We start from the raw sequence: 27739 nt of genomic DNA, 5'->3' as shown, positions 1-27739 counted from the left end.
CTTCAGTGTCTCTCCTCTTTAATCACAAAGGAAAAAGCACGCAGGCTATTCATGTAATCAAAGCCAGAATTTTAGATATGAGGACGATCCCAATGTCAGGCACCTTTGAAGACCATTAGGAAACAATGTCTTGTAACAACATATCAATACCCTGGGAAAGTCTAATAATACCAGAATTCAGCCAATATGGTGTTTTAATTTTAATTCCACGGCGGAAGAAAAAACAAAACAAACCCCTTACTAAGCAAAAGATCCTTCAAAATATATGTAATCAGAGACCAAGGAGTGTAAGGAGGGAGAGGGGAAGGAGACAGGGGAAGGGGTGAGGGGAGGTACAAGGGAGAAGGAAGAGGTGTCTCAAAGTAACTTGGTATCCTCTAGCAAGCTGATCCACGTCTGCCTGTGTTTCTATCCAGATAAGACTATGGCCTTGTGCCTTGGCCAGGTTATATGTCCACTCTGTCCATAGAAAAGGAGGGAGTGTACGATTTTCAGCAAGGAAGAAAACTGGAGTTACACAGAGGCAAATGAAGAGAAACTGCAATTATTCCAAATCCTTCACCTTAGCATTTTCTGTTCGCATGACGTACGAGGCAACAGTGTGTGTGGTGGGGTGGGGTGGGGGAGGGACTTCTAATTGGGTCTCACTAGAACTTAAATATGCACTTGCAAGGGGCGCTCCTGACTGCTCCTTCTCTCTGTGGTGTGGGAAGGCCTTCTGCATATGGTTAATGAATAAAACTGCTTTGGCCTATGGCAGGGCAGAATGGAGTAAGGCAGTAATTCCAAGCAGATAGAGGAGGAAAGAAGGAGGAGTCAGAGAGACCAAAGGAGACAGACACTCAGGAATCTTACTGGTAAACCACAAGCCTCATGGTAAAATATAAAATAATAGAAATGGGTTAATTTAAGACATAAGAGCTAGCTAGAAAGATGTCTAAGTTATTGGCCAAGCAATGTTGTAATCAATTCAGTTTCTATGTGATTATTTTAGGTCTGGGCAGCCAGGAAACAAACAAGCAGCCTCCGCCTACATCTCTGGTTATCTTCTGGCAATCAAGCACCCTTTCGTAGGACATGGCATACAGTGAACACCGGATTGTGCTGAACATTTTAGCAGCCTTGGCTCTCTACACCAATTCCCCTGTATGACGGAGGAAGGTGGGGAAGAAAGTACAATTCTCAGCCTCTGCTAGCCACTACACACACCATGGGTAAGAACTGACATGCAGAAGTTTCTTGTGAATATTTGCAAAGCCCTACCACCACCACAACACATATATAAGAATGTAAACATAGCTACAGCAAGAGTGTAAGCCAAGAGGGGACTGGAGTGAATGCTTAACAGGAGAGGTGAAGACAGGACAGGAGAAGAAGGAACTGTCAGGTGGGTAGGATGCAGTGCACTGTTGGGGACAAAGGGGGGACAGCATGGGTAATGCCCTCTGGTGACCAGGAGAACAGTAGAGCTCTGGGAATGGCTCTCTGTTTTTCTGACATGGAAGAGAATATGAAACATTTTCTTAAAGAAATGTGACCCGAAAGGCAATGCAGACATCGTGGCTGCTGGGCAGACAGACTAGGATCTGATGAGAGCCATAGGATAAAGGCAGAGTAGAATTTGATGAGCAAAGAATACGGTGAGCAAAGTTTTGAGAGGCGTTGTCGCAGGAGCGGTAGTGTGTGAGTGGAAGACTGTAGCCAAAAGGCTGTGGAAGCCATCCTGGCCTGCTATAATAAAGCTCCCTGCTCCCTTGATAGACAGGATCCAAGAAGCAGATTCAAGGCATGCTGTAATCCATGGAAGAGAGCCGTGGGTTGACTAATGGCTCAGATTTTCAGCATAAGAAGAAATCTGGAAAGGGAATGGTTTCCTTGATGGTGAAGAAGTAACTGCAAAGAATGTGCCTCCCACAAGATCAAAGAGAAATGCATTTCAGAAGGATTGCCTTTTACATTTTTGCTGGGCGATCATAGAGAGGAGACATCCGAACGTGAGCTGATGGTAGAGAGGAAGTTGGAAGGCTTCTGCAGGTGCCCACCAGCCCCTCGCCTCTCCTCTTCAGGTCTAGGTGGTGTTTCCTCACGGGAATGTCTTGACTTTCGGAAAAAACAGCAAACACTGCCTAACAGTCTATTCCAGAGGACCAGTTCTCAGAGTTTCCTTTATGGGCCTTTGTTAGATTCAAATAAAAGAAGGAACGCAGCTGGAGGCCATCATCCGAGGTCCTGCGTCCCCAGTGGCCACCTCCCTCTTCCAGAAGCATTTGGACTGCAAATGTCGGGTGGAGGAGGGGATCGGATTGAAAGTCAAAATAGCAAAATCTGCGGTTAAATTGTCTTTAGCCTCATTAATAGTCAGAGGAATTTCTCAGGCAGAATCCCCCTCTCATCTCCACGGTTACCTTGTTGTTAATATCTGAGCTAACCATGTTGTGATCCTAACCACTCCCTCAAAAACAGACGGACAAACAACATCCGGACATGGCCAACAGATTGGCCTGAGCAACTAACTCCCTTAACCTCTTTGGGTTTGGGTTTCTGCTCTGTAACATGGAGCTCTTCTCGCTCGTTCCCAGCGCTGTCAAGAAGTGGATGTCCTGATGCTATGATGAGACCCCTTGACGCAGGAGTGCTGTTGCTAGGGCTGTACAGTTGGCATTCCGTGCCTGTGGGTTTCCCATTGGGCCTTTCAAACCAGCTGCAGATCGAAAGCACTCAAAAATATTAAAAGGATCCAAAAAATTTTGTAGGCAAAAAAAAAAATATATTGTTCCTAAACATATGAAGACACTTTTTTGGGGGGGGGGTCATCATTCTTCAAACTAAATATAGCACAAGTATAAGCAAAGTATTTCCACGGTGTGGGGGATTAGGAATACTCTACAGTAAATAGCAGAATACATATTCCATTTTGTATGTGGGATTTGAGTATCGAATATGCTTAGTATTTGCTGGAGTTCTATATTAGTTACTTTTCTGTTGCTGAGATACAACGACATGACGAAGGCAACTCACAGAAGGGTTTATTTAGTCTTATGGTTCCCAGGGGATAAGTGTCTAGCATGATAGAGAAGCGACAGGCATGGCAGATAGAACCGGATGCCAACGGCTCATATCTGGTCTCCTGTGGATACCAACTGCCCTCTGCTCACCTCAACCCCGAGCACATGCTTGTATGTGTCACTGGTTTTTGATTAAGTAACATTCACACTAAATACTTAGGTTGTTTTTTCAAGGAAGCATGATTTCTCATGTTAACCATTACCACGTCTGTGGCAAAGAACGGGCTACTCAACAATAATAATTCCCATATTAAACATGAATGTATTGGTGTAGTGAATATTTTAATCTAAAAATACTTGAAAAAATCATAAAGCAGTTTATTTTTCTGCCAAAACTATTCAGTCTTTGGGGGATGGGCACAAGATGTTTTCAAAACCAAGAGGGAAAAAAAATTGGAGAAGGAGGGAAAGAAGGAAGATAGTAAATCTGTCTGGAAAGTTTCCGGTTCACTGAAACGCATGGCTCCCTTCCCCTACCCAGTAAGAGGGAAAAGGACCTGAGATGCTGAGACCAGGAGGAAAGGAAGGCAGTCCTGCCGGCCTCTACAGCTGCAGCTCACAAGTGAAGCCACAGACACGAGAAACTCACCTGACCTTTGTCTTTCCAAATTTCACACTCTCTAGAGATGTAGGTTTAGGAACTTTTTCCTGACTGTTTAATGCAGCAATGTGGGAATCTTGGTAAGTGACAGGCCCTTGGTAGAGGTGCTGGGAGGCAAAAGGGGGCTGATTGTCCTGGGAGTCATACCCCACCTAAGGGGGTGTCTGAAATGAGGGGGGCTAGCCTATGGCTGACTCTGAGAAGTGTAATTCTTGCTCTTAACAACTGTTTTAAAAGTCCAGAAGAAGGAGGAGAAGGAGGAAGAACAATGAGTATTTTAAAGTCTTTGTCTTTTATCCAGACAACATTTACGTAGCCCTGGCTAGCCTGGGACTTATGTAGTCCAGGTTGGCCTCGAGTTCACAGAGATTCACCTTGCTTCTGCCTCTTGAATGCTGGGATTAAATTCATGTGACACTATGCCTGTTTTTTTTTTTTTTAATTCAAAGGGCAAATGATACATATCTATAGGCTAACTCCAAAGCTCTTCTTTAAATAGGCGAAGCATTTCCACATGCTTACGGCTTAATTCCACTTGTGGTTGGAGGGACAGAGAACCAGCAGGGCAGAGACCTAAGAAGGTGAGCAATGCCATGCTGAGTTAGAAGCATAACTCAGTCCGCAGTGTTTTCTTTCTCAAAATGGAACCAAGGGACCATCTGGAAGAGAATGAATGAGCATCTATTCTCCAGCTTTTTCATTCTGGTTGAAGAAAGCGAAGAGTTTCTCAAGTATTTCAAAATTTCTTTCTTTTGATGTGTAAAATATTTGAAAAGCGCAGGCAAGAGCAGAATGAATCACATACATCTAGTTTTATTAAATCTATCAAAGCTACAGTCCATCCCCAAAGACACCCCCCCACACAAACACAAACACAGGCAGACAGACACACAGACACACACACAAACACACACAGATAAGCAGGCAAGCAGGCAGACACAGAGACACAGGCAGAAAGATACACAGATACGCACACAGACTCACACACACAAACACAGACAGACAAGCAGTCAGACAGACACACATAGACACACACAGACAAGCAGGCAGACAGACACACAGAAACAGACAGTCAGACAGACACAGACACACACTTGAGTCAAAAGAAAACATATACATTGTGAATGCTCTTGGAGACCTCTCTCCCCAGAAGTAGCCATTATCCTGAACTTCACATTGCTCATTTCCACACTTTCAGAAGGGTACGGAAGGGGTGTGTTGGCAGTGGCAGCAGGAAGAGAAGGGAGGGTGGGGACAGAGTAATCAGAATGCATTGTACAAAGCTGTCAGATAACAGACAATTTGTCAGTAAAAATATTGTTTTTATAAAAGCCTTCCTCCTCCTAAACACCTGCTTCGTCAGAAGTAAAGGCAACATCGGGGGCTTCTTAAATTCTGGAAGAAGCAAACGCCAAGCCAGAGGATGCTCGGTTAAGTCATGACCTCTCCCCAGGGTCCTTTCCTCCTGGGATGCTGACTGCTGTCTGTCCTTCCCACTTGGGTGGGAAGCCATGATTCACTCACAGCAGTGTAGACGGGTGTCCACTGGATCACATGGAAGGTTCTCGCACTTCCGTTAACGAGTTCCTCATGTGTCTTCATCACTTTACAAAGTACTAGTTTATTTATTTGCCCTTCTAGCTGAGGACAAACCGAATGCATGCCTTTCCTTCGCAGTCTCGTTCTTAAACTGTAATCAGAGCCCTGCTCAGTCTCTGTCTTTCCAGACAGGCCCTGGATGGTTTCATTCTTTCCAAATTAGACAAATGTTGTACTAAAATTTTTATATATTTTTTTACAAGTATTTTCTGAGTGTGCTGCTGCTCTCTGGAGGTACAGCAGCCAACAGGCTGGGTCTTCAGGAGAAAAAAAGCTTACCAAAACAATGGCCTATTAGAGCCCTTGGTAAACAAATTCACATGTAAAAGTGAAAACCAACATCAACTGCAACTCATCCAAATCACAACAAGATACCGCCTTGCACACTGGACAAACAAACATAAGAACAGACAAACAGAAAAATGACACGTGTCGATGAGGATCTGGAGGAATTTTTACTCTTGTGCTTAGTTGGAAGGAATTTAAAATGGTATAGTTGCTATGGAGAACACTGTTATTTCCCATAATATTAAAAATGAAATTATAATATGATCCAGAAATGGATCCTGATGTGGGAGTGATTTCTTATTAATAAAGAAACTGCCTAGACCCATTTGATAGGCCAACCCTTAGGTAGGCGGAGTAAACAGAATGGAATGCTGGGAGAAAGAAGCTGAGTCAAGGAGTCGCCATGGTTCTCCCACTCCAGACAGACGCAGGTTAAGATCATTCCTGGTAAGCCAGCTTGTGGGCTACACAGATTAATAGAAATGGGTTAGATCAATATGTAAAAGCTAGCCAATAAGAAACTGAAACTAATGGGTCAGGCAGTGTTTAAAAGAATACAGTTTCCGTGTAATTATTTCGGGTAAAGCTAGCCGTTCAGGCGGCCGGGTGCGGGGACTCAGCCCGCCGCTCCTACTACTACAGGATCCCACTCCCTGGTAGAACCTTCCCTTTGCAAAAGGATTGAAAGCAAAGCCTTGAAGATGCTTTATACATGCATGTTCATAGCAGCATACATGCATGTTCATAGCAGTATACATGCATGTTTATAGCAGTATACATGCATGTTCATAGCAGTATACATGCATGTTCATAGCAGTATACAGGCATGTTCATGGCAGTATACATGCATGTTCATAGCAGTATACATGCATGTTCATAGCAGTATACAGGCATGTTCATAGCAGTATACATGCATGTTCATAGCAGTATACAGGCATGTTCACAGCGGTATACACGCATGTTCATAGCAGTATTTTTCACTAGCACTAAAAGAAGGAAACAACTCAAATTCCCAACAGTAAGCATACAGGAAAAACAAGTGTGGTTCATGTAGTGTGCTTGGCTGGAATATTGCACAGCCCTAGAAAGGAGTTTCTCACACATGTTACAGCACGGATGGACATGAGGATGCTAAGCTATGTGAATTTAAGGCAATCACAAAGTTTCAGATAAACGATCTACTCACAAGGTATCTGTTGAAGTAAAATTTTGAGACACAAAGTATAATGGTGACTGCCGGGGCTGAGAAATGGTTCAAGCGGGGAGTTGTTCAGGGGTGGAAAGTTTCAGTTTGGGTTGTGAAAAGTGTTCTGAAGATTGCTTCCACAACAACACGAGTGGTTAGAAATGGTGCGGTAGTGAACACCAAGGACAGCCAATGCTACAACAGTGAGGTTCGGGAAGAACTGTGTGTCACCGGGATCAAGCAGTAACCACCACCAAAGTCACAGCTGCCCTACTGAGAAGGGAACATCTGAGACATTGCTTGTCTGTGCTCCCTAATCACCAGGTTCACAAGTGGGGAAGCAGGGCCCATCTTCTGCCTCAGTGTGGCTCTCGCCCAGGGTGCTATTGGGAGTTGACAGGTTGAATTTTGAAAGGTTTAGTGAGCATTCATTTATGGATCAACAGATGGGAGAGACAATGGCTCAGCTGTGATGACCTAAGACAGGTCCCGAATTTGTCGTCTACTAGCTACGGCGTCTCTAAACCTCTTCTCTGCTGTGCAGGAGCTAAGGGTAGTGAGGATTGCTGGGAGAATGAAGTGGGCTAATGCTTGGCGCGTCACCTTGCTAGGAAATGAAGAAAGAGACAGGGAACAGGTCTGAAGGCGCAGTTAGCACCTGCATCTTGACCAAGTAGGGTCTATCACTCTAGCTTTGAAACGATTTTTATTTATTATGTATATAGTATTCTGACTGCATGTATGCCTTCAGGCCAGAAGAGGGCGCCAGATCTCATTATGGATGGTTGTAAGCCACCATGTGGTTGCTGGGAATTGAACTCAGGGCCTCTGGAAGAGCAGCCAGTGCTCTGAACCTCTAAGTCATCTCTCCAGCCCCACCACTGTATCTTTTTTTTCTAACAAACCAGGAGACTCCACTACTTAGCAATTACATTGTAAACATTTGCTAGATGAATATATTGTAGGACAAGGCAGAAAACTTGAATTTGATTTTAAAATAAGCGTAGCAGATAATTCTTCCTTAATTTCTTTTAAAGTCAGCACTGTATGTTGAAGAGAAAGGGCATGATGGACGCCTACATACCTTTCTGGGAGATGGGTTATCTACTTCAGAACCAATGTGCACCTATCCAAAGTTTACAGAATATCTGCTACAGTCCAGCCTGTGGAGTGGGGTGTGTGGGAGGGACAGGCTTAGAAATGTATGGTGGACTGAGTCATCCTGGATATGGAGGGGGGAGTGTGCAAAGGAAAACATTCTCTGACCGGTGGGGTGGTAGTAGTTTTGGGAAGAACCCCAAACTCAAGCCTGGGGTACCTGAGCTGCTTATGAACAGGTAGCGTTTCACCAGGTAGATACAGGGGAAAGGTAGACACATGGCATGGGAGAAGGGAGCGGGAACCAACACATGATTCAGTGGGCAAAAATTGCTTCTTGATGCATCGAGGGAGGCAGTAGGGGGTGGAAGAATTCCTTGAGAGTCACTGGGGCTGGGGGCCCAGTTAGTTTGCCTACAGAGACGACAGGACAAAAGAGTGTCTGTCTCCCAAGGATTTTACCCTAAAGTGACCACATACACATAGAGTTCAAAGGTAGCTCTAGCCACGGGATGTAGGATGAGCATGAGAAACTGAGAAATAAGGAGGGTCTAGAGACCTCAGCTGTGTGAGGAAGTCAGGCACGAGCCCCACCTTTTCTTGTCCTGTAAGCAAATGAAGACATTTAAATATCTTAAAGCCATGTGCGCTTGACCTTTCATCATGGAAAAGGTACCTGAAAATAAATACACTTTTTCTTTATTGTTAAATGGGAAATGAGAAGCAGACTCAGTGATGGCTACTCCTGCTGCCTTTAGTTTACCAGCTCCCAGCCGAAGCCTGGTAATTAACTCTGTTCTGATTCCATGGTCTGATCCTCGAGACCAAACCTTGGAACTTCCCCCTCTTGTCCTCCTCATAAGTCAACTTGAACTGCATAGATAGGAACCTTTGGTCAAAGCCCTGCAGCAGAGAATGGGGCTACAGGAGTGGGAATGGGGATGCAGGTGACAGCCTGCCAGAAAAACCGTGCATTTGTCTTAGGGTATTCGGGAAGATCCTGCCTATGAGCTTCCAGATAAGACGCTAGGGCTAGGTTTTTAAAGACAGCAAGAGGTCAGAAGTGAGCCCAAGCCACTAAATCCTGGCACACTTCATTTGAGTGCTCTTGAATGAGCTCAGGAGACATGTCCAAAGGCACAAACCCAGGCATGGTGAGTCACCACAAGGGTATATAGAACACGGTTCAGTTTCAGCTACGTCTATTAGGTCGGAGCATGTTGGTATGTATTCTTGTTGCAGCACTCAGAAGACAGAGGCAGGCAGATCTCTGTGAGTCTGAGGCCAGCCTGGTCAACATAAGGGGTCCCAGGCTAGCCAGGGCAACACCTCGAGACTGTCTCAAAACAAAACAAAACAAACAAACAAACAAAATAAAAAAAGGAAAAGAAAGAAAAGAAAAATTCGTTTTATCGATCTTTTCTATACTTTCAGAGAACGTCACACTCATGAGCACTTTACTCACATTTCATAAATTAACTTCTTTCTTTTCACCCTCTTTTCTTTTCCATACAGGGTCTTAAATTTCTCGGGCTGGTTCCAAGTTATTATGTAGTTAATACGAGTGACCTTGAACTCCTGATTCTCCCCTCCCTACATTCCAAGCACTGAGATTACAGGAGTGAGCTACCAAGCTCTTGGCCAAGCCCTTGACCTCCGTGGTTTCCCAGGCTAACTCATCCCCCCTCATCTTCTTATCCTTGCTCTTTTTTTTTTTTAAAAAATCCATTTTTAAAATCGCAATACCAGAAAAATAATGTGAAGACAAATCTAATAGTTTATGACCAGTACAAGTTCACTGTGTAAACCAGATGACAGTCAGAGGCAGCCAGCAAAGCACCAGCCCCCCAGAGGCTGGCTGAGCACCTCTGCTACAACAGGCTCTGGAAACCATTTGAATCAGAAAAGACTGACAAGAGAAAAATCTCGGGTCTCACCCAGCTCCACGTCCTGGTCATCGGTGAGCACAAGAATAATGTTAGGCCGGATGTTCTTGCGTTCTTGTTGTATCCTTCCTCTGAACCTCTGGGACCGCACAGTGGAACACAAGCTCCCTAGCAGTTCAGTGCCCAGAACAGCCAGCAGCAGGGCCCAGCAAGCACTCTTCATTGTACTTGGTCCAATGTCGCGAAGCTGACAAAAAGTCTGTCTTCGAGTTCTGGGAGTTGGGGTGTCGGGAATGGGGGAGGTGTCAAGACAAAAAGAGAAATGGGGGGGAAATGAAAATGAAATCCAAACCCCGAAGGCAGTTGTAGCAAAAAGGCTACAAAGCAGCCAGAGCTGACACTTGGGCTGGCGGCACAGGGCTGCTCATGAGTCAGAAGGAGCAACCCTCACTCGCACAGGGGAGGTTTGTAAGTACTTGATTATTTTGCAAAATCGCTTTTGTCCTTTATTCTCCGTCCAACTTTCCCCGTTTCCATTCACTGCCAAAGTATAATTTGCAGCACCGAGCTGAAACGTAAAAGCTTTCTGACAAGAGCTAATACCTTGAATTAGGTAGCCTGGTTGAATAATCAATTTCTAGACTCAGAGGTTTTCAGAACATCTGCAGACGGAGTCCTAGAGAGGAGAGAGGGGAAAACACAGAGGCAGCATCAGTCAAGGGTTTCAAAAAAGACTTTTGATCTGAACTAATGTTTTCAAACAGCGCGTCACATGCCAATATTTTCTTCATCTCCTGCAGAAGGCAGAGAGGGTAGCACACGAAACTGCTGATCAATGACTCAGAGAGCATCTCCGTTTCCTAAGTGGCAGCATAAACAGTGGCCAGTGCATCATCTCTGCTCTTTAAAAAAAAACCCAACTAGACTAAAAAAGAATGAGAGGAGCCAGCCACTAGGAAAGTGCAGCTGTCTGTGCAGAGGGACTGGGGCAGGGCAGGCTAGAGGAGCCTTAATCACCTGCAGCCCTTACTATCTACCAAGCAGAGTACAATGCAGAGCTGTCATTTGTCACCTGCAGGGTGTCACTCACTACCCATGAGAGTCATCTGTGCACAAAGACTTCTTAGCAAGTAAGTGGCACAGCCACCTTTTCCAGCCTCTGAGAAGCTCCTAACTGTCCCCATCAATCACCGGAGGCAAAGCACTTCTTGACAGCGAGGCTGGTCCCTCAGTTCAGTCCTTGGTTCCCACAGTGGCGCCTTAGATGGCAGAGTCCCCTCCAGCAGTCAGTCAGTCGCCAGCCTGACTGTTGTCAGGACAGAGAGTGGCTAGCACAGGCATTGGCTTTGCTGCAAGGCATCTAAGCCGGCAGAATGAGCTGCCTGATTGGCTCAGAGGCTGGAGGTGAGTGGCCGCCCTCCCCACATTAGAAAATAAATAAATGAAATCCGGAGAGTGAGCGGAGCAGAAATCTTTGCAAAGCTGCGCGGGAGGAGACTTTTCTGAAAGGGTTGGGAAAAAAAAAGTCCCTCCACTTTGGAACACTAATCTGCAGAAAGCTCATCTCAGACTTCTGAGAGACAGCGAGGGGCTCTTTTATTTCCCTTGCTTCTGTTATGCCACAAAAGAAGCTTTTCGTGAAACTAATTAGATAGCAGCCCACTCCATCAGCCACTCCGTCCCCACACCTGAGGGTCTGTATTTTGATGTGCAACAATAAACTGGCAAAGGATAAATGAGCAGGACTGCCGAGATGCAGGCATCCCAGGGCAGGGGAGGGGCTCCTCCCGCATGCCCGTGCTCTGCATTCTGGAGATGGACACGAGGCAGCAAAAGAAGAAAGAATGCGTTCATCCCATCATCCCCATTGCTTGCTTTGTGCAAACATGTGCATATTCGTGCCCCTGTTATTTTAAAACTTTATAAACTGTTTTGTACACAATTCTAATGTCTCTCCCTCTGCAGCCTATAATTACCCTGTGTGTTCATGTGTTTGCGTGTGTGTGGAACGGGGAGCTCAACACTCAACAAGCAATAGATCTTGGAATAAAGACTTAATGCCTGCACTGAGTCTCTCCTAGGTAGCTAATTGTCTGAAGGGCACATGCAAGGCAACTCCAGCTGATCCTGTGCTCTGGGAAGTCAATAAGTAGAATTCTTAGCTTTCTCTCCTTCTCTCAGGGTTATTCCAGCAATTGAAGTGCATGCTAACAACCCCAAACCTGCAATTATTTTGCACTGACTGCCTGGTTTCTGTGCACTTGTTTTAAATCACTAGAAACCCAATCCAGGCACGAAAGAGAGGGGGAAGGAAAAGAAACTGGACAGCAAAGAGCAGCTTTTTGCCATGAGCTACGGCTGTTTAATATAGACCTTCCCTGCAGGGCTGGTACTCTAACAGCATGGCTTTTCTCACCTCCCAGAGGCTACAACGGTGTAGGAAGAGAGAGTGAGCTGGAATCTGGCTCTTTTTCCATGGCTGCAGTGTGACCCACCCTCTGCTAATGGAACCACAGCTCAGGGTAGTGACAGCAGTGAGTACGTGTGGAACGGAAGACTCTTGACAATTAAGATGCTGATAACCCTCCCTGGAACCCAGTCAACACGGCTATTCTTTTCTTTATCTTATTTCCTTTACCCCTTCCTTTAGGAAACAGAAAATTAGCACCTCACACAAACTGCATTCGAAACCATGTTCTAATAAAGAACAATGGAAACAAAGCAATGCAGCTCCTACCTAGTGCATGACCTTCCTTGAGCTAAAGATGCAAAAAAAAAAAAAAAAAAAAAAAAAACCCTACATGGAGATGAGGGCGTTTGCTACCAAGTCTGAAGACCTGAGTTTGCTCCCTGGAGCCCACATGGTGGAATGAGGGAACTGACTTGAACAAGTTGTCTGCTGCCCCCCACCCCCATACTCTCACTATGACACATGCACAGTCCCTACCCCAAAGAAATAAATGTTCAAAAAAAAAGTATTAGTTGACTACTAATTAAATATCTGTGTGGCGTGTAATGTGATATTTTGGCATATGTGTGCATTGTGGGACAATTATATGAAGCTAGCTAATATAGCCATCGTATCTTTTTGATAGTGGGAACATTTGGCTTCAGCAAGTTTTGAAATATACAATAAATGTATTAGTGATAATTGTTACAACTAGCCCAGCTCCCATGATGAACCTGACTGGGGTGGTGGGAGGACGAAGAAAAGACAGGAAAGCAGATACAGGGACAGGAAGGTGGGGCTGAGTGAGCTGGGCTCCTGAATGGGGAAACCTTAGCATCCTGGGAGCTCACTATGTATGTTTATTATATACAGACAAACAAGGAGGCAGGGTTGATGGTGTGTGGCTGGATTGAGTTGACGGGCTCAGCTAACCTCAGTTGGAGCAGTCTCCGAGGGGGAGCAATCTTCTGGCCATAAATACCCAAGGGTGAAGAGAGAACACTATGGTGGATGTTTTCTGGACATACTATCAACACCCTACCCTCAAGTCCTGGATCAAAGCTGAACATTTCTCGAAGATTCACCTTGGGTCTCTGCCATTCTCCCAAGGGTCTAAGGCTTTGGGGTCCTTGACGTGGCTGTGCCTATGACAACAGGACACACTCACCCAGGACTTCCTTTGCACCCAAGAATCATTGTAGTGTTTGTATGTTTTGTTTTTTTAAACAGGATCTAGCTGTGCAGCCCATTCTGACCTCAAACTTTTAATTTCTTGTCCCAGACTTCTGAGTGCTGGGATTACAGATACGTATGCGCCACCAGGCCCAGCTCACCATGTTGTTAGTAGCAGAGATCAGTTTGCTGCGTGGTACATCTAGAAGACTCATTCTTTCTGGGTAACTTTACTTTCTTTGGGGGGACCCATCCCCAGGAGGTTATGAGTTTGGCCACTCCTAAGCATATAAACTGAGTAGTAAAGACAAACTGAACTCTGGAACGTATCCATTTAGGGGGAACTCTTCTTGTGTCCCCCACCACTTCTCCAAAGCACACATTGTAGTACTCTAGAACACGAGGGAGGCCAGAGAGATAGCAAACTTCATGACATTAAAGGAAACATGGGGGAACTGGAAAGAAAGCTGAATGGTTAGGAGTGCCTGGGGCTTTTCCAGAAGACCCAAGTTCAGATCCCAGCATCTACATGGGACAGCTCCCAATTGTCTATTACTCCACTCCAGCTAATCTAAGGACCTCTTCTGGACTTGGTGGGCATCTGTACACATGCATGCCTACCCCTCCCCATAGACACATAATTAAAAAACAAATACAAAAAAAAAAACTATTGTAGGGTCAGCGGCTCAGTAGTAGAGTACTTGCCTAGCATGCATGAGACCTTAGTTCCATTCCCAGTATGACGCTGTTTTTTTTTTTTAACAACCAAAGTCAACACTGTACATAGTCCGTTCTTCATTCAAGGGTGACCTTTGAGAACCTGTCATCCTCTCCCCAATGTCCAGCTCCAGAAGAAAATGAAGAGGGAAGAAAGAACCCTGGTAGAAAAAAGAAAGGCAAGACTTGACAGCAGAGACAAAGGCACCACGCTTGAGTTGGATGCTCTGTGGTGGCTGCCATGCGCTTAGAGACTGGCGATTTGTCTGGAAAAAGGGTGGAAAATGGGATAAGTGGAAGGGGGTGGGGCTGAGCCTTTCATTCTCACACATGGCAAGTGAACTTGAGGGATGGTGCTGCCCTCTCAAATTAAGACCAGATCTAAGTTGCCTTTCCTCCAAACTCTAAGATGAAAACCCCAAATGCGGGTGAGGTCACTTGGTGTGTGGGGTGTAGGGGATTTGTTTAGGGCAATCAACTCAAACTATGCATGTGGCATTCTGGTGGAAGTCATGTAGAAAATCAAAAGGAAGACTACCGAGACTTCAAGCCAATGAGCGAGCGTTCGGCTGTGTGAGGGTGGTGCAGCAAAACCTCAAGCTGAACTGGACCCCTTGTCTCCGCAATACGGTTAAGGAGGTTCTGGATCACAGAGTCCTTAGTGCGGACAATTAGTGGTGAGACTTCCAGGGCCTGGCGCGGCATTGGCCCTGCTCTTTAAAGGTTCAGTGGCAGAGCATCTGTCTAGAGAGCCCTGGGTCCTGGGCTTGAGTCACAGCGCGACAAAATCAGATTAAGGCGGGATGGAGCCAGAATGCTCAGAGTGCCCCGCTGTCGCTAGCAGAAACAATTCTCTATGTTGCCTGTGAATTTGGGAAAATCCTGACATTCTTGCCAGAGGTCTTGAGGTCAGAATGAGAATTTTGAGACATGATTTTTTTTTCTGCCTTGGGGATTACTTGTCGCAAGGCTGTAGGAGCAAGGCTGGGAGAGCTGTATTTGCCTCAGAATGAACGAAGGAGGCGCCATGTCCAGTTTAAACATGCCAGCTTCGTTTAAAGCAGTAACAAGATTAATCTTACTCAACTTTGAACTTGAGCACACCTTTTCCTTTTACTGCCCTGTTGATAAGTTGGGAGGGACACAGAAACCCCTGTCTCCACACGTCTGTGGCTTTCTCAGGTAAAGCACTTGGGTTTGTGAGCCTCAAGCTAAACTGGCCATCCCTTTATCCACGGAACAGCGATGCTCACTTAAAACAATTATTTGTGTTTGCAGTTTCAGGCATTTTCTCAAATAGTGAAACGAGCCTATTATTTCAAGGACCAAAAGTGACAATATTTGTTACTAAGGACAGAAATAAAAGCCTGTAGCTTTCAAGCTAAAATTGGCAGTTCAGAAAATATGCCCAACCTATAAGCTCGTCAGCTTCCCAAAACATAAAACTTAATTTCAATCACAGTAGTGGTGATATTAATAAGTTATTCTTCCAATTGCTAAATAAAATGTGCCAAAATTTATAATACGTGTATAAACAAGTGAGCCAACATTTTCCATTGACCACTATGCTACTGATGTACATGAAGGAGAAACAGCTTGTTTATGGGTATACAGCGACCACTAGGGTCTGATGTGGAGGTCCTCAGACTTCTCACTGTAGCTTGTCTTCAAACTCTTCAAGATGGGCTGTACTGTTAAAGAGTGTCTCCGAGGACCTGGAATGCTGCTAAAAGATTTCTGCTTTCTCAACTACTTACTCATGTGAAGCCAGATTCTGTTATGATATGTCTCCCTGAGTGGTATATCTCAGCCAAGCAGAGCAGACACTGCATGAGAATTGGCTCTGTCTGCTGTGGCAGCACACTCCTGTGGTCCTAGCATTGGGAAGACTGAGACAGAAGGGCCTTAAGTTATAGTGACCAGACCTGTCTCAACGAACAATGAACACAAATGAAAAAGCAATCCATTTTTTAACATAAGATTTATTCATTTTACTTTATAAATATACTATTTATGAGTATTTTATATTTTAAAACATTTATAAAATGAAAATATTTATTCATTTTATTTTAAAAATTAGATTTCTTCATTTGATTATATAAAAATATAAAAAACAAACATTTATATTTTTAGTTTTATTTTTTAGCCTATCCTTCATGAACTTAGTGCTATTTCTTACTTTAAACACACATTATACAATTTTCGCAGGAATCTGTTGCGTTCTTGAAATAATCAACTTAGGTTTTCTAGATTTTTTCTCTTTGCCTATCTGTGGAGGAAGAGATTAGAAAGGAATTGAAATGAGAGATCATAATGACAACAAAAAAAGTACTTTTGAGAGTTCAGAGATGTAGTACTTGCATGCTTGCACAGAAGACACAAGACACTGGGCTCGATCCCCAGCAAAACACACACACACACACACACACACACACACACACACACACACCCGCTCCATAGCAAACAGACTTTGAAGTTCAATGTTTAAAATCAGGAATAAAATCACAGGAAGAAACAGTCTTACTGGGAGCAAGAGCTATAGCTTGGTGGAAGAATGTTTCCCTAGCATGTGCAAGGATCTGGGTTCAAGTTCCCAGGACACACACAGGAAAATAAATAAATAATCACAAAAAAATAAGAGAATATAATTTTGGGCATTTTAGAGAATGCAAAAATTCTGCGCAAACACTATTTGTCCAATATTTTTTGAGGAAGAACTTGGGAAACAGAGATCGTAATATAGAGGAGAGAACCAAAACTGACCTAGTATTTCTGAAGCGGATGACACAAAGTAACACAAGGGCCTGACACTGTGTACCTAGAGGTGGCAAGGAGACCCAAGAAAGTGTCTCAAGTCAGAATGGGGACCTCTTTCCTTATACTTGGTTGCCTCACTCAGCCCTGATAAGAGGGTTTGTGTCTAGTCTTATGACCAGTTACGCCATGTTCCATTGACGTTACCCATAGGCCTGCTCTTCTCTGAAGGGAAATGGAGGATTTGATTTGGTGGAGAAGGGAGGTTTATGGGGGGGGGGCATACTAGGAGGAGTGGAGGGAGGGAAAACTACGGTCAGGATGCAATGTATGAGAGAATAATGAAAAAAACAGAAAGAAAGAAAATAGAGAGTAAGAGAGGGAGGGAAGTTGGGAGTTTAGTTATAACAGTTATTAAGGCAGTGATTTTGATAAAAAAAAATAGAAATAGTCTTGGGAATCTTAGCTAGGTCTTAAAATATACAGTATGTCTATTAGATTTAGCTTTGATTTTTATATATTTATATAGCCAATTTGTGTTTTATTTATAAATACAAATTTTATTGAAAGATTTTTATTTGTGTGTATGTGTGTGTGCAAGCGTGTGTATGCGCATGAGCATGCAAGCATGCGCACTTGCCTGGAGGCCAGAAAAGGGTACCAGAGTCCTTGGAGCTAGAGTTATAGGGGGTTGTAAACTGCCCTCTATAGGTGCTGGAAAACTAAGTAGGGTCTTCTGGAAAGGCCTCAAGCACTCCTAACTGTTGACCCACATCTCCAGTCCTTCTCTTTGCATTCTACTATTACAAAGTTCAGCATCAGTCAGAAGAGTTTGCTTTGGTAATAAATAAACTGCGAATACCAATGGCTTTCTACAATAAACGAGTAATCGCCACTCAAACCACAGATCCCATGCACAGAGGTCGCGGTGCTGTGCCCTGCCTGCGTGTCATACGGTTGATTCAGAAACGGGACCGAGAAGTAAGGAACGAAAAAACTCTAAAGAATCTTTCAGGGCCATTCATGCTATCAACCTGGAAGGCTCTTAGGACATTTTAAAACATTTCACTGACTGTCCCCAACTAGGTGTGGCCCCACCCTTCTGCAGGGGCACTGGGAAGTCTGGTGAGGGACGAAGTTTGCTGAGCACTGCTGCACTTCCGTATATGTATAAATACTTCATGCTTAATTTTTGTCTGTGTGTGTATGTGTGCACACACTGACACATGCATGCTTCAGATTTGAGCATATATCTACTTACGTGCAGACACGTAGCATCTTAAGTAATTAGGAAATGTATTTACACATAGATTCATGCTTTCAAGTAATGAAAAACTATAATCACGACTTAAAATTCAACCATCCTTGAGCACTGAAAATGTGCTTTCCATGGACTGCTTGTAGCTCAGCTGCGGCTGCATGTTTCATATGCTTTTAGGACCTGGGATCAAACTCTGGTGCCTCCTAAAGAGACTGACAGTGTATGATTTGAGACAAAGCCTCGCTGTGTAGCACGGATTGCCCTGAAACCTGTTAGGTAGCCCAGGCTAGCCTTGAACTTGCATACCCGATTTCAGCCTCTGGGAATACAGGGTGTGCCATTGATTTCAGCTCAGATTTGAGGGATTTTTCAGACGTGCTGCATTTTGGTCTGATTCTGTAGTGAACACAGATCTAGCCCAACACACATTTATTTTACGGCTTTATGATGCTTATGATACACTTGCTGAAAGAAGTACTTATTTTCAAAAGAGCTAGATGGTGCATCTCTATTTCAGGAGCAGGTCTCTGCCTACTTATCTCATAGCCAAACTCTGTGTAGGACAGGAAACACTTGCCTTCACCTTGAGATTAAGCTACAGCTGAGTGATTTCCACTGACCTACTTTCTATGGCCTCCAGGCCGCCACAGGTGTAGCTGCTCTCAGAGGTTAAAACGTGGCAGAGTGGAGATGCAAGCTCACTGCTGGGCTCACACTGGGTGGTGAGCAGGAAAGAGATCTCAAGGAAAGACTAACATTTGAAAAGAGGCAGAAGGAATCTATCCAGGCTTCTTTGGATTCTAGCCCCCAAGCCAGGGCAGCTCACGGAAATTAGTGTCATTTTCCCCAACATTCACTATTTATAGGAAAACTTAAAAAAAATAAAATAAAATCCAGTGACCATATTAAAGTCAAAGCTTTTGTTCTGAGACATTTTCCAAGTAAGCTTAAAATCCAGGTTAGTTGTCTGTAGCTGGTTCGAAAAGTCTGCTTTGCGACCCATACCAGGAAATATTAATTTCAGCTCTTTTCTTCCATTTGATCAATAGATCATTCCAAGTCTTCTCATGGCAAGGTCCCCGTGCTTGTCACTTTGTGGCTGTGCACTTAACCCCCAGTGACTAATAAGCATAGCTACTCATGGGTTAGGCAGAGAGTGCGAGCCTGAGGTCACGGAACAAGCCATTTACAGCAGGACAAATGTCAGGCCACTAGGAAAATCAAGTCATTCATCTTAGCCATAAAGCATATAATGAATGCAAATTGTCTGCCTATTTTTATCGGCACCTGTCTGACTTACAGCATTCTCAGCCAATCTACTTCATCGATCTACCTCAGATCACTATCTCGGCCCAGGAGCAGAAATAGATTACTGTTAAGAGGCTCGAGAGGCCTGAGAGCCATCCCTTTGCTGACATTTACAGATTCACAGGGTGCTGCTCATCTCTGGGACCTGCAGTGACATGAAACTTACCGCATGACTGCCATGGTTTATTGTCTGAGCAGAAGAAGGGGAATATTTTACCCATACTAGCACCTAAAGTTGTTAGCTGTCTTATTAGGAAGACAAGTCTTCCTCGGCTTTCGGCTCAGATTATGATCTCTGCTCATGGGGGTTTGAACAAATTGATGTCTGTTATCCCTGGAGTATTTATAAATACACGCTTACTAGGGAAGCAAGCCTTAACATTCACCCAGACTTCTTAACTTCCCACACCCAGTGGTTTCCAACTTTCATTCCTCAGCACACGACAAGAGCAGTGCTTGCCACGCAAAGGCACGGATATAACTAACCGGATGATGTGGCCCTCAAGTAAAACCAGCCATTCATAAAAGCTGGTCACCAGGAGCCGTTCTGAACAATGTGTATTTCAAAGCTGTCCCAAGCAATCACTTCTCTCTACCGATCTGGTTCCGTGAAGACTTAACACGTGTGCACCACAAAAGGGAGGGATCACTGAAACCCAATGTGATATTGATATTAGAGATTACAATTCATAAGGACTGGACTGATTGTAGTGTCCAAGCTTTCAAAACACGAGGCAGCTTTTGGAAATATCTGAAAGCTTCCAGACACACAGAAGGTAAATGGTGCTTCCTTGTTAATGGAGAGAAACAAAAATAAACAGGCACCCCTGTGGTTTAGATTAGGTCTCCAAATAGGATTTGGACGTAAAAATGAGCAGGAAGCAAAATAGCTTTCACTGATGGGCAGATGGGTACCATTCAGAAAACCAGTAGCTATAAATAGTAACAAGATGGAGCCATTAAGAAAATTTTTTTATAAAGTTTGGATCCCAAACACACGATTCTGCTGGCCCACTCCAGAAAATTTCTGTGAAGTAAATGTGCCAACTAATATCTGACCAGTTCAAAATGCTCACGGTCATCATTGGCCAAATAGATTCTTAGCAACAGAGTTTCCCAGGGTCCCAGCTTCTACCATCATTGCTAGTCCTGATGGATCTCAGGATGTGTGTTTATGTTCTCTGTGAACTGTCTGTTCCTTAATTGTAGCTTGTCACAATTATGGATAAAAATATACAGGATTGTATTTTATAAGTTTCTGGATGGAAGGCCAGGCTACTGTAAATCAAATGTTTCCAAAATCATGGAAGAAAATTTCCATATGTGTCATTAATTTTGTGTTGATCCAGATCAGAAATCTCGGAGAATTTGCATACTTGACATTGCTAATTCATTTTCCTGGAGAGTGGAGCCAGACCGGAAAGCTGAAGCTCCCAACGCCAGTCATAATCCAAGTACTGGCTTTAATTTTTCACTCCCTGGCAGCTAAGCCATTGACTTCTCTCCAGCTGCTAGCCTGTGAGGAAGCTTTCCTTCCTGGAAGGAACATCTCTACCACATTTGGCTCTTAGCCTCAGAGCACTGGACTTATCTATAGTGGAGCAGTTCAAGAGATCAATCATTCCATCATAAAACAAGAGCCACAAGATCAAGTGTGTAATTCAAGAATTACAGCGGGGGCTCATGGTGGTACCCTGGAAGTATGGTTGATTACTTTACTTCTATTGATTGCACAATGGGTCTAGAAAGTCCCCAGGTGATGCTAGTGGTACTGGTCTACTGCGTGGCAGTTGAGTCTCCAGTACTACAGGGGCAGAGCAAGGCAAGTACTTCTATTGCTTTTCATGAGGTTGGATTAAACACTAGTCAAGGCAGTTGGGTGATCACAAGGTGGGGTACTCCTGATATGACTGCTGGTGTCATGGCTGACAGGGCTGTTCTGGAAAATCACCTTTGGCAAAGTTGATACATATATCAACATTTTGGGACTTTCCATCTTCACAGCAAACATAACCGAAGTTTACTACTGGAACACACTAAATGTGCCCTAGCAAACTACCAACCCATCTTTGAAGGGCTTTCAGCATGTCTGAAATTCTCTTCTACATATTCCTTTTCTGTATGTGAAGAAGATGGCTTTTCAAATACTTGACTTAAATGGCATCTTAGTTTGGGTTTCTATTGCTGTGCAAAGACACCATGACCATGGCAAGTCTTATAAAGAAAACATTTAATTGGGGTGGCTTACAGTTCAGAAATTTAGTCCCTTATCATCACAGTGGGGTGTACGGGGCCATGCAGGCAGATGTGGTGCTGGAGCAAAGAGTGCTACATCTTGTAAGCAAAAGGAAGTTGACTGAAAGTCACACCGAGGGAAGCTTGAGCAAAAGAGACCTCAAGGCCCGTCTCCACAGTGACACACTTCCTCCAGCAAGGTATTGCCTCCTAATAGTGCCAATCCCTTTGGGGATCATTTTTTTTTCAAACCATCACGGGTGGACTAATGAAATCTGATGGTGGCCGAAAATCATGTAGAAACTGTTTATTAAAGAAACTGCTTCTTAAGTGACTGTTGTAGATCATGTACTTCTGTTTAGTTCTTAGCAGAGATAAGAGGCAGCATAGATGACTTGTTTGTTAACAGTATTCCTGTCTCTGCTTTTCCCTCTCTTTCTCCCTCTGTCTCTCTTCCCCCATCTCTCCTTACCCTTCCTCTCTCCCTTCTTCCCTCCTTCCCTCTCTCTCTCCCTTCCTCATTCATTCCCTTCCTTTTTCTCCTTCCTTCCTCTTTTAAATTTTAGACAGCATTTTGCTATGCAGCTCTAGCTAGTCTGAAGCTCACTATGTAACCCAGACTGGCCTCAAAGATGCAGCCATCTTCCCGCCTTAGCCCTGAGAATGCTGGTGTTATTGGAATGAGCCACTGTACAGGTCCCTGTTCAGGTTTTCTTCTTTCTTTTTTTTAAAACAATAATTTATTTTTATTTTATTTGCATTACTGTTTTGCCTGCATGTGTATCTGTGGGAGTTACAAACAGTTTTGAACTGCCATGTGAATGCTAGGAATTGAACCCAGGTCCTCTGAAAGAGCAGCCAGTGCTCTTAGCCACTGAGCCATCGCTCCAGGCCCCAGTTCGGTTTTCTAATCCTGTTCAATTGTCTCTGCCAATCACTCCTTCTGTGCTCCCCTCTCTTCACCCACCCCCTCCTCTGGGAGAGGCTGTCTAATGGCAACAGTTGTATTAGAAAACATGCTCTGAAATCAGGTAAACCAACCAACTCATGGTGGTGTGCAAGATACCATTAGTGATGGGGCACCCTGAGCTGAATTTTCGTCACACTGGGGAAGAGTACGGCAGGCAAAGATGAGAACACACAGAGGGACCTAAAACAGGTGCCAAGCCCAGTGGATGAGTCAAGCCAAAGCCAAGTTTGCAAGCTTACAGGCTGCATTGTCTACCTCAACTCCCGAGGCAGCAGCCCCTTCTAGAGCAACAGGTTATATGCATGACCAGATCCCACTGTAAAAGAGGGAATAATTTGGATTTTCCTGCTACCCAGCTCAGGGCGGAGCTTCCAATAGAATAGAATGAGCTGTGCACAACCACAGAGTGAACAGCGTCTTCTCTCTTTGCCTCCTCTCCTTTGTTCACTAAACCCCCATTTCACATTTGACATGTTTCTCCTTCACTCCTTACTTCCACTGCCCCCATCCTGCCCCTGTGACTTCTAACAGTCCCTTGTCCCTGTTGCCCTCCACTCTCCAGAGTTCCACCATCTCCAGCATGGCCATGCATCATCCTTAACCTGCAAATATTTTTCACTAATTCACCGACAGAAAGATCATGCCTTCCACAGTGAAAACTTTAGCCGCACATCTATGAGGTAGACATTAGATTTGAGGAACCTCAGGGCTCTTGTCCAAAATGACATAGATTAGTGGAATAAGCCCACAGTAGAGTCTGTTTGAAACTTTGTTTTTGTTTTTTTCTCTTAAAGTGCCTTTTCACTTCCAAGGTCTTGTGTATCTAAAGGTGTGAAATTAATGGGAAGAAATCTGAGTTTGTGCTGCAGGTGTTATAGGCCTTTCCAGGCAACGATGCTGAGTTTTTCAGAATCTCTGAAGGGAGCACAACAGGGCATCAGTATGGAAGCCACACACCAAGACCAACCCCCACTTCACCTTGCAAACAGAAAGGGGCCCCACTGAGCCTGGTAAAATGAAGGGTGGTTGCTGGGAGAGGGTGTGGAGTGGCATGGTTAAGCATGAATATGCAAGAGCACGCATTACAGCTCTGTGAACCAGAGGGTCTCCTGTATTTGTATTTAGCGTTGCGGAGTTGCAGGACATCTTGCCATGATTAATTAGTCCTTGGTGCTGAGGCGAAAGGTGAAATAATGTGTGCCTAGTCACGAAGTCAGCCAATCTCAGGCTCAGGGTGAGTACCGGAGTCCTTCGCTTTCCAGAGACAGAGAGAAGAAAGAACGTGACTTTTCCTTCTGTGTCTGAGACTCTAGCGATCCACCCTTCTCACCCCACAGTCCCCGGAATTGTCTCAAATGAGGCAGGTGGCTGCCAGCTGTCCTTACGTCATACCCTAATGGCATCATTGTCAATGTCTCTAGGCCACGGAAATTCCATCCATTGACATTCCTTTTCAACAGTTCCCAGAAGGACTTGTTCCACCAACCCGAGCAGGGACACCCATGGGAGCCCTCCTGAGGCTTGGCTTCCCACTGCAGGGTGGAGGCTGCTCAATCTAGTTAGGATATTATACTTGGCTGCTTGCATCTGTTTTTCTGCCGTCTCTAGTGAGATTTTTTTATTTTATTTTATCAAGGCTGTTTTCAGTAAAGCCCAATTGCCTAGCACAGCAGGGGGAAGGAGGAACTTCACACACACGAGTTCCCATGATTCCTTCTGTTAACTCCAACTCAGAACAAACTAAAATGAACCATTTTCAGGAAGGGACCCTTTTTCAAGTAGAATTTGTGTGACAAAGAATGACTCCTTACTTTGTTACTTGGAAACTGTCGAATGTAGTTCGTAACCGCCCTGGTCCAGGTCCTGTCACTTCCGCCATGTGCTCTCACTGAGTGACTCCAGAGGAGGCAGCAGACCACAGGCAAAAAGTGCCATTCTCAGGGTACCGCTGTGACAAGCGCGCCACAGAACCTGGAAATGCTACTACTACGTGCATCTGCTGGGCTGTGCATCCAGCACACCTGTGCGTCGGTCATTGGTCCAGCACTCAGGATGATTGGGGAGAAATTCTGTTTCCCTGGGTGGGAATATTGTTTTGGTAGAGGAGGATCAGGGATAATTGTAGACAATGATATACTTGACCAATCCTCCTTTAAATTAATTACATATTTCCCAGTCTTTGCGGAACACTGCAGACGGCAGCGCTATTTTGTGGACCTAGGTCTTCCCTATTAGCATCATGATTGTAATACTTCAAGTTTTCCTTAAGGGCACTAGGAACTAGATGCCAAGTACAGACATCAGAGAAACTGAAATTCTTTAGCGTTCACGGTATTGTTTTGTCTACTTGCTGTCTATGATCGCTTCTTGTTGTTAGCATATTTGCCTCTTATGACGTCCCTCTATCTTCCTTCCAACATGCTTGAGAGATACAGAAGGATAACAGGCTAGGCATCATGAGACCTGTGCTTCAAACCAGGAAAAGACGTGGACAGCTCTCTCAAGCACCGTATATTGGGGGGTTAACAGCACAATGCTGTTTGAGTTTGGGGCCTTCATGGGGTCTCGAGGCTCCTTGTTTTTCTTCATGTTTGCCTACTTTTTTACTAGCTGGTTGAGAGTGTTAAATAAATGAAGCTAGGAAAGACAGATCCCTACATTCCTGCTTTGCAATTTTCCACATTCAGCAGAAGCCCCCACCCCCGCCCCCAGACACTGGAGTACACGGTCACACTACCTGCTACTTCTTGTTCAGTTCCATTTATTCTAATTTCCATAAACATTTTAATTGAGCAGCCGTGGCTGAGCACCTGTGAAAGGCACTTCATTAGGGAGATAATGCATGATTGAGAAAAGTGCTGCCATGGAGTGGATACTTACGGACAACACCGGATGTAACGCAGTTTCAGAGTGTGTGCAGGCAGCTGCTTTCATCCTGTCGGAAGAGCAGGCTCGCACTTCCTGCAGGAGCAAGGTGTCCTTGAATTGTCCATTACTCAATTCAGGTTAACAGTGCTCTGAAGCCACACTGGAGTCTGGCATGTATCTCTTAAAGCTAGAAAACATACTTGCCAGTCAAGTCATATGAGAGTCCGATGTGGTTCCTGGGCGACAATGTGTCAGCTGGTACTTTCCTGTGCTGTGCAACCAGTTAGCATGATCAGCCTAACTTCAGGTTGATAACAACTGAGTCCGATTTGTGAAATGCTGAAGTGATACCTTATATCTTTTTTTCTTTTAAAGGTTTATTTATTATGTATACAGTTTCTGCTTGCACCGAAGGCCAGAAGAGGGCACCGAAACACATTATCTAGATGGTTGTGAGCCACCATGTGGTTGCTGGGAACTGAACTCAGGACCTCTGGAAGAGCAGCCAGTGCTCTTAACCTCTGAGCCATCTCTCTAGCCCTGTGATTCCTTATATCTTATACTCCAGTGCAACATACATTTATTCTCTCCACAGAAAAAACAACTTTCATATTCACAATGTATCACAGGTCTTTGACTTAGTTAATTAACTTTATTTTTCAACTCAATTTGGGAGGAAAGCATCATTACCCCTCCCTGCTATGCCTCCCCCCCCCCCCCCCCAGACAGAGAGAGCTGAAGCTGAAATCCACATTCAGGTCTCCTGACTTCGGAGTGGGTGGCTATTATCCTGACCAATTAGATTCTTTTCATTTTAGCATGCTATTTTGTAAATAATTACTAACACAGTCATCCAAACACAGGTTGAAAGTGTCCAAACTAATCTAATACACACACACACACACACACACATGCACCAAAACAAAGAGATGATATACTTTGCCCTAGTTTTCAGTCTTTTCATTGGCACTGTTCACTATAACTCCATCAAGTAATGGTTTCAGACTTACTTACTCATCTGCATAAACAATCCAGCGAAAGCACAAAGAAATAGATAAAGAGACATAGAAAAAGAGACAGTGACTTCTCTGAGATGGCAGTCTGCTGAAATGGGCAGGAATGCTGCTCCTGATGATTTCAACACCTTTAACAGAATCCCAGGTTTACAAAAGGCACATAAAACAACTTTCAGGGGAAATATGTCTATAAAATAAATGAGATTCAATAACTGGGAGAAAGCTTTGAGAGTGTGCTGGTTTTTTAAAATTTCAAACAGTGCTTTAACAAAAGTAATTAGGAAAGTTTGATTACACCTGCCGAAGTGCACACGTTTATAAGACATGGAAAACCAAACTTTAACTAGGAAGGGAATGATTTCTGGCAACCTAGCATTCTCCCATTAGACAGAAACTTAGAAATGTAATTTTTTTGAGGTTAGAAGCATGGAGGAGAGGGCAATGAGCATTGCCATTTTTTTCTTGAAAATTCTCCTGGCCTTACATCACCGTTTTGCCTGACCACAGATCACAAAACTGTACTTGACAGAGTGACCACTAGGACTTTTTGTATTTAGTATAATGGGTGACATCTATTTTTCTCCGAATTCTGAACTCTTTCCATTTCTGTTCCCATTTGCTAAAGAAAACACATTTTCCAATTTAACTAGAATTGTTCTAAATTATACAATACCAACTGCTGATTGCCTATATTATCATTCATTATCTTCTCCATTCATAAAAGGAAGCCGATTTAATTTGTAGTGGTAACATGCCCAGTTTTAGGTACCATTTCTCAGCTTCCTAGGAGTGAAATATGTTTGTATGCCTGAATGCTCTCCAATGAGGAGTGATGAAAGAAGGCTGTTTGGGGCTACTGGGCATGTTTTATGACAGGGTAGGGACTGTTTAGCAAAGACCATGGCTTCAGCTTCAACAGCCATCTTGGCCCATCCATATTTATTTATTATTATTTTTCACTACTTTCAGTTTTTCCCTCATGCCTGTTCTGTTTCCAATGGAGGAACTTAGTCAAATGAACAAGTTGTATTTCTCCTGTGAAGAAATGTTTTTGGCTCTGTCACTCACACACACCCTAAGTTTGACACACCCTTTCCAACGTTCTGCAGTCTGCAGATCCCCTGGCCTTTTAAAGTAGTGACTTCCAGAAGACATGACATTAATGAGTTAGGAGGGAGTAGGAGGAGGTCATTTGACTGTGGGTCTTGAGCTAAAGGGAGATGGTGTCAAGAACCCTGTCAGGCTATCACTCCACTCAACAGAAC

General features: G+C 44.1%; 1 protein-coding gene across 4 annotated transcripts in view; it reads right to left on the bottom strand.

Moving 5' to 3' along the window:
• Positions 1 to 27739, bottom strand: part of Sulf1 (sulfatase 1) — a 164972-nt gene that overhangs the window by 62014 nt on the left and 75219 nt on the right. For 3 of the 4 annotated variants that reach the window (XM_075971381.1, XM_075971384.1, XM_075971382.1), the window contains exons 3-4: positions 10327 to 10399; positions 9775 to 9995 (exon numbers count right to left, since the gene is read on the bottom strand). In XM_075971381.1, the coding sequence (XP_075827496.1) occupies positions 9775 to 9946 (172 nt within the window). In that variant the 5' untranslated portion in view covers positions 9947 to 9995; positions 10327 to 10399. Of the gene's footprint in view, positions 1 to 9774; positions 9996 to 10326; positions 10400 to 10914; positions 11086 to 27739 lie in introns of those variants that run through there. The other variant, XM_075971383.1, reaches the window with a different exon arrangement.

Source organism: Microtus pennsylvanicus, chromosome 5 (genome assembly GCF_037038515.1).
Source record: "Microtus pennsylvanicus isolate mMicPen1 chromosome 5, mMicPen1.hap1, whole genome shotgun sequence".
NCBI classification, from domain to species: domain Eukaryota; kingdom Metazoa; phylum Chordata; class Mammalia; order Rodentia; family Cricetidae; genus Microtus; species Microtus pennsylvanicus.
Note: the sequence above shows the minus strand (reverse complement) of the source record. Positions and strands in the feature narration are given on the sequence as shown.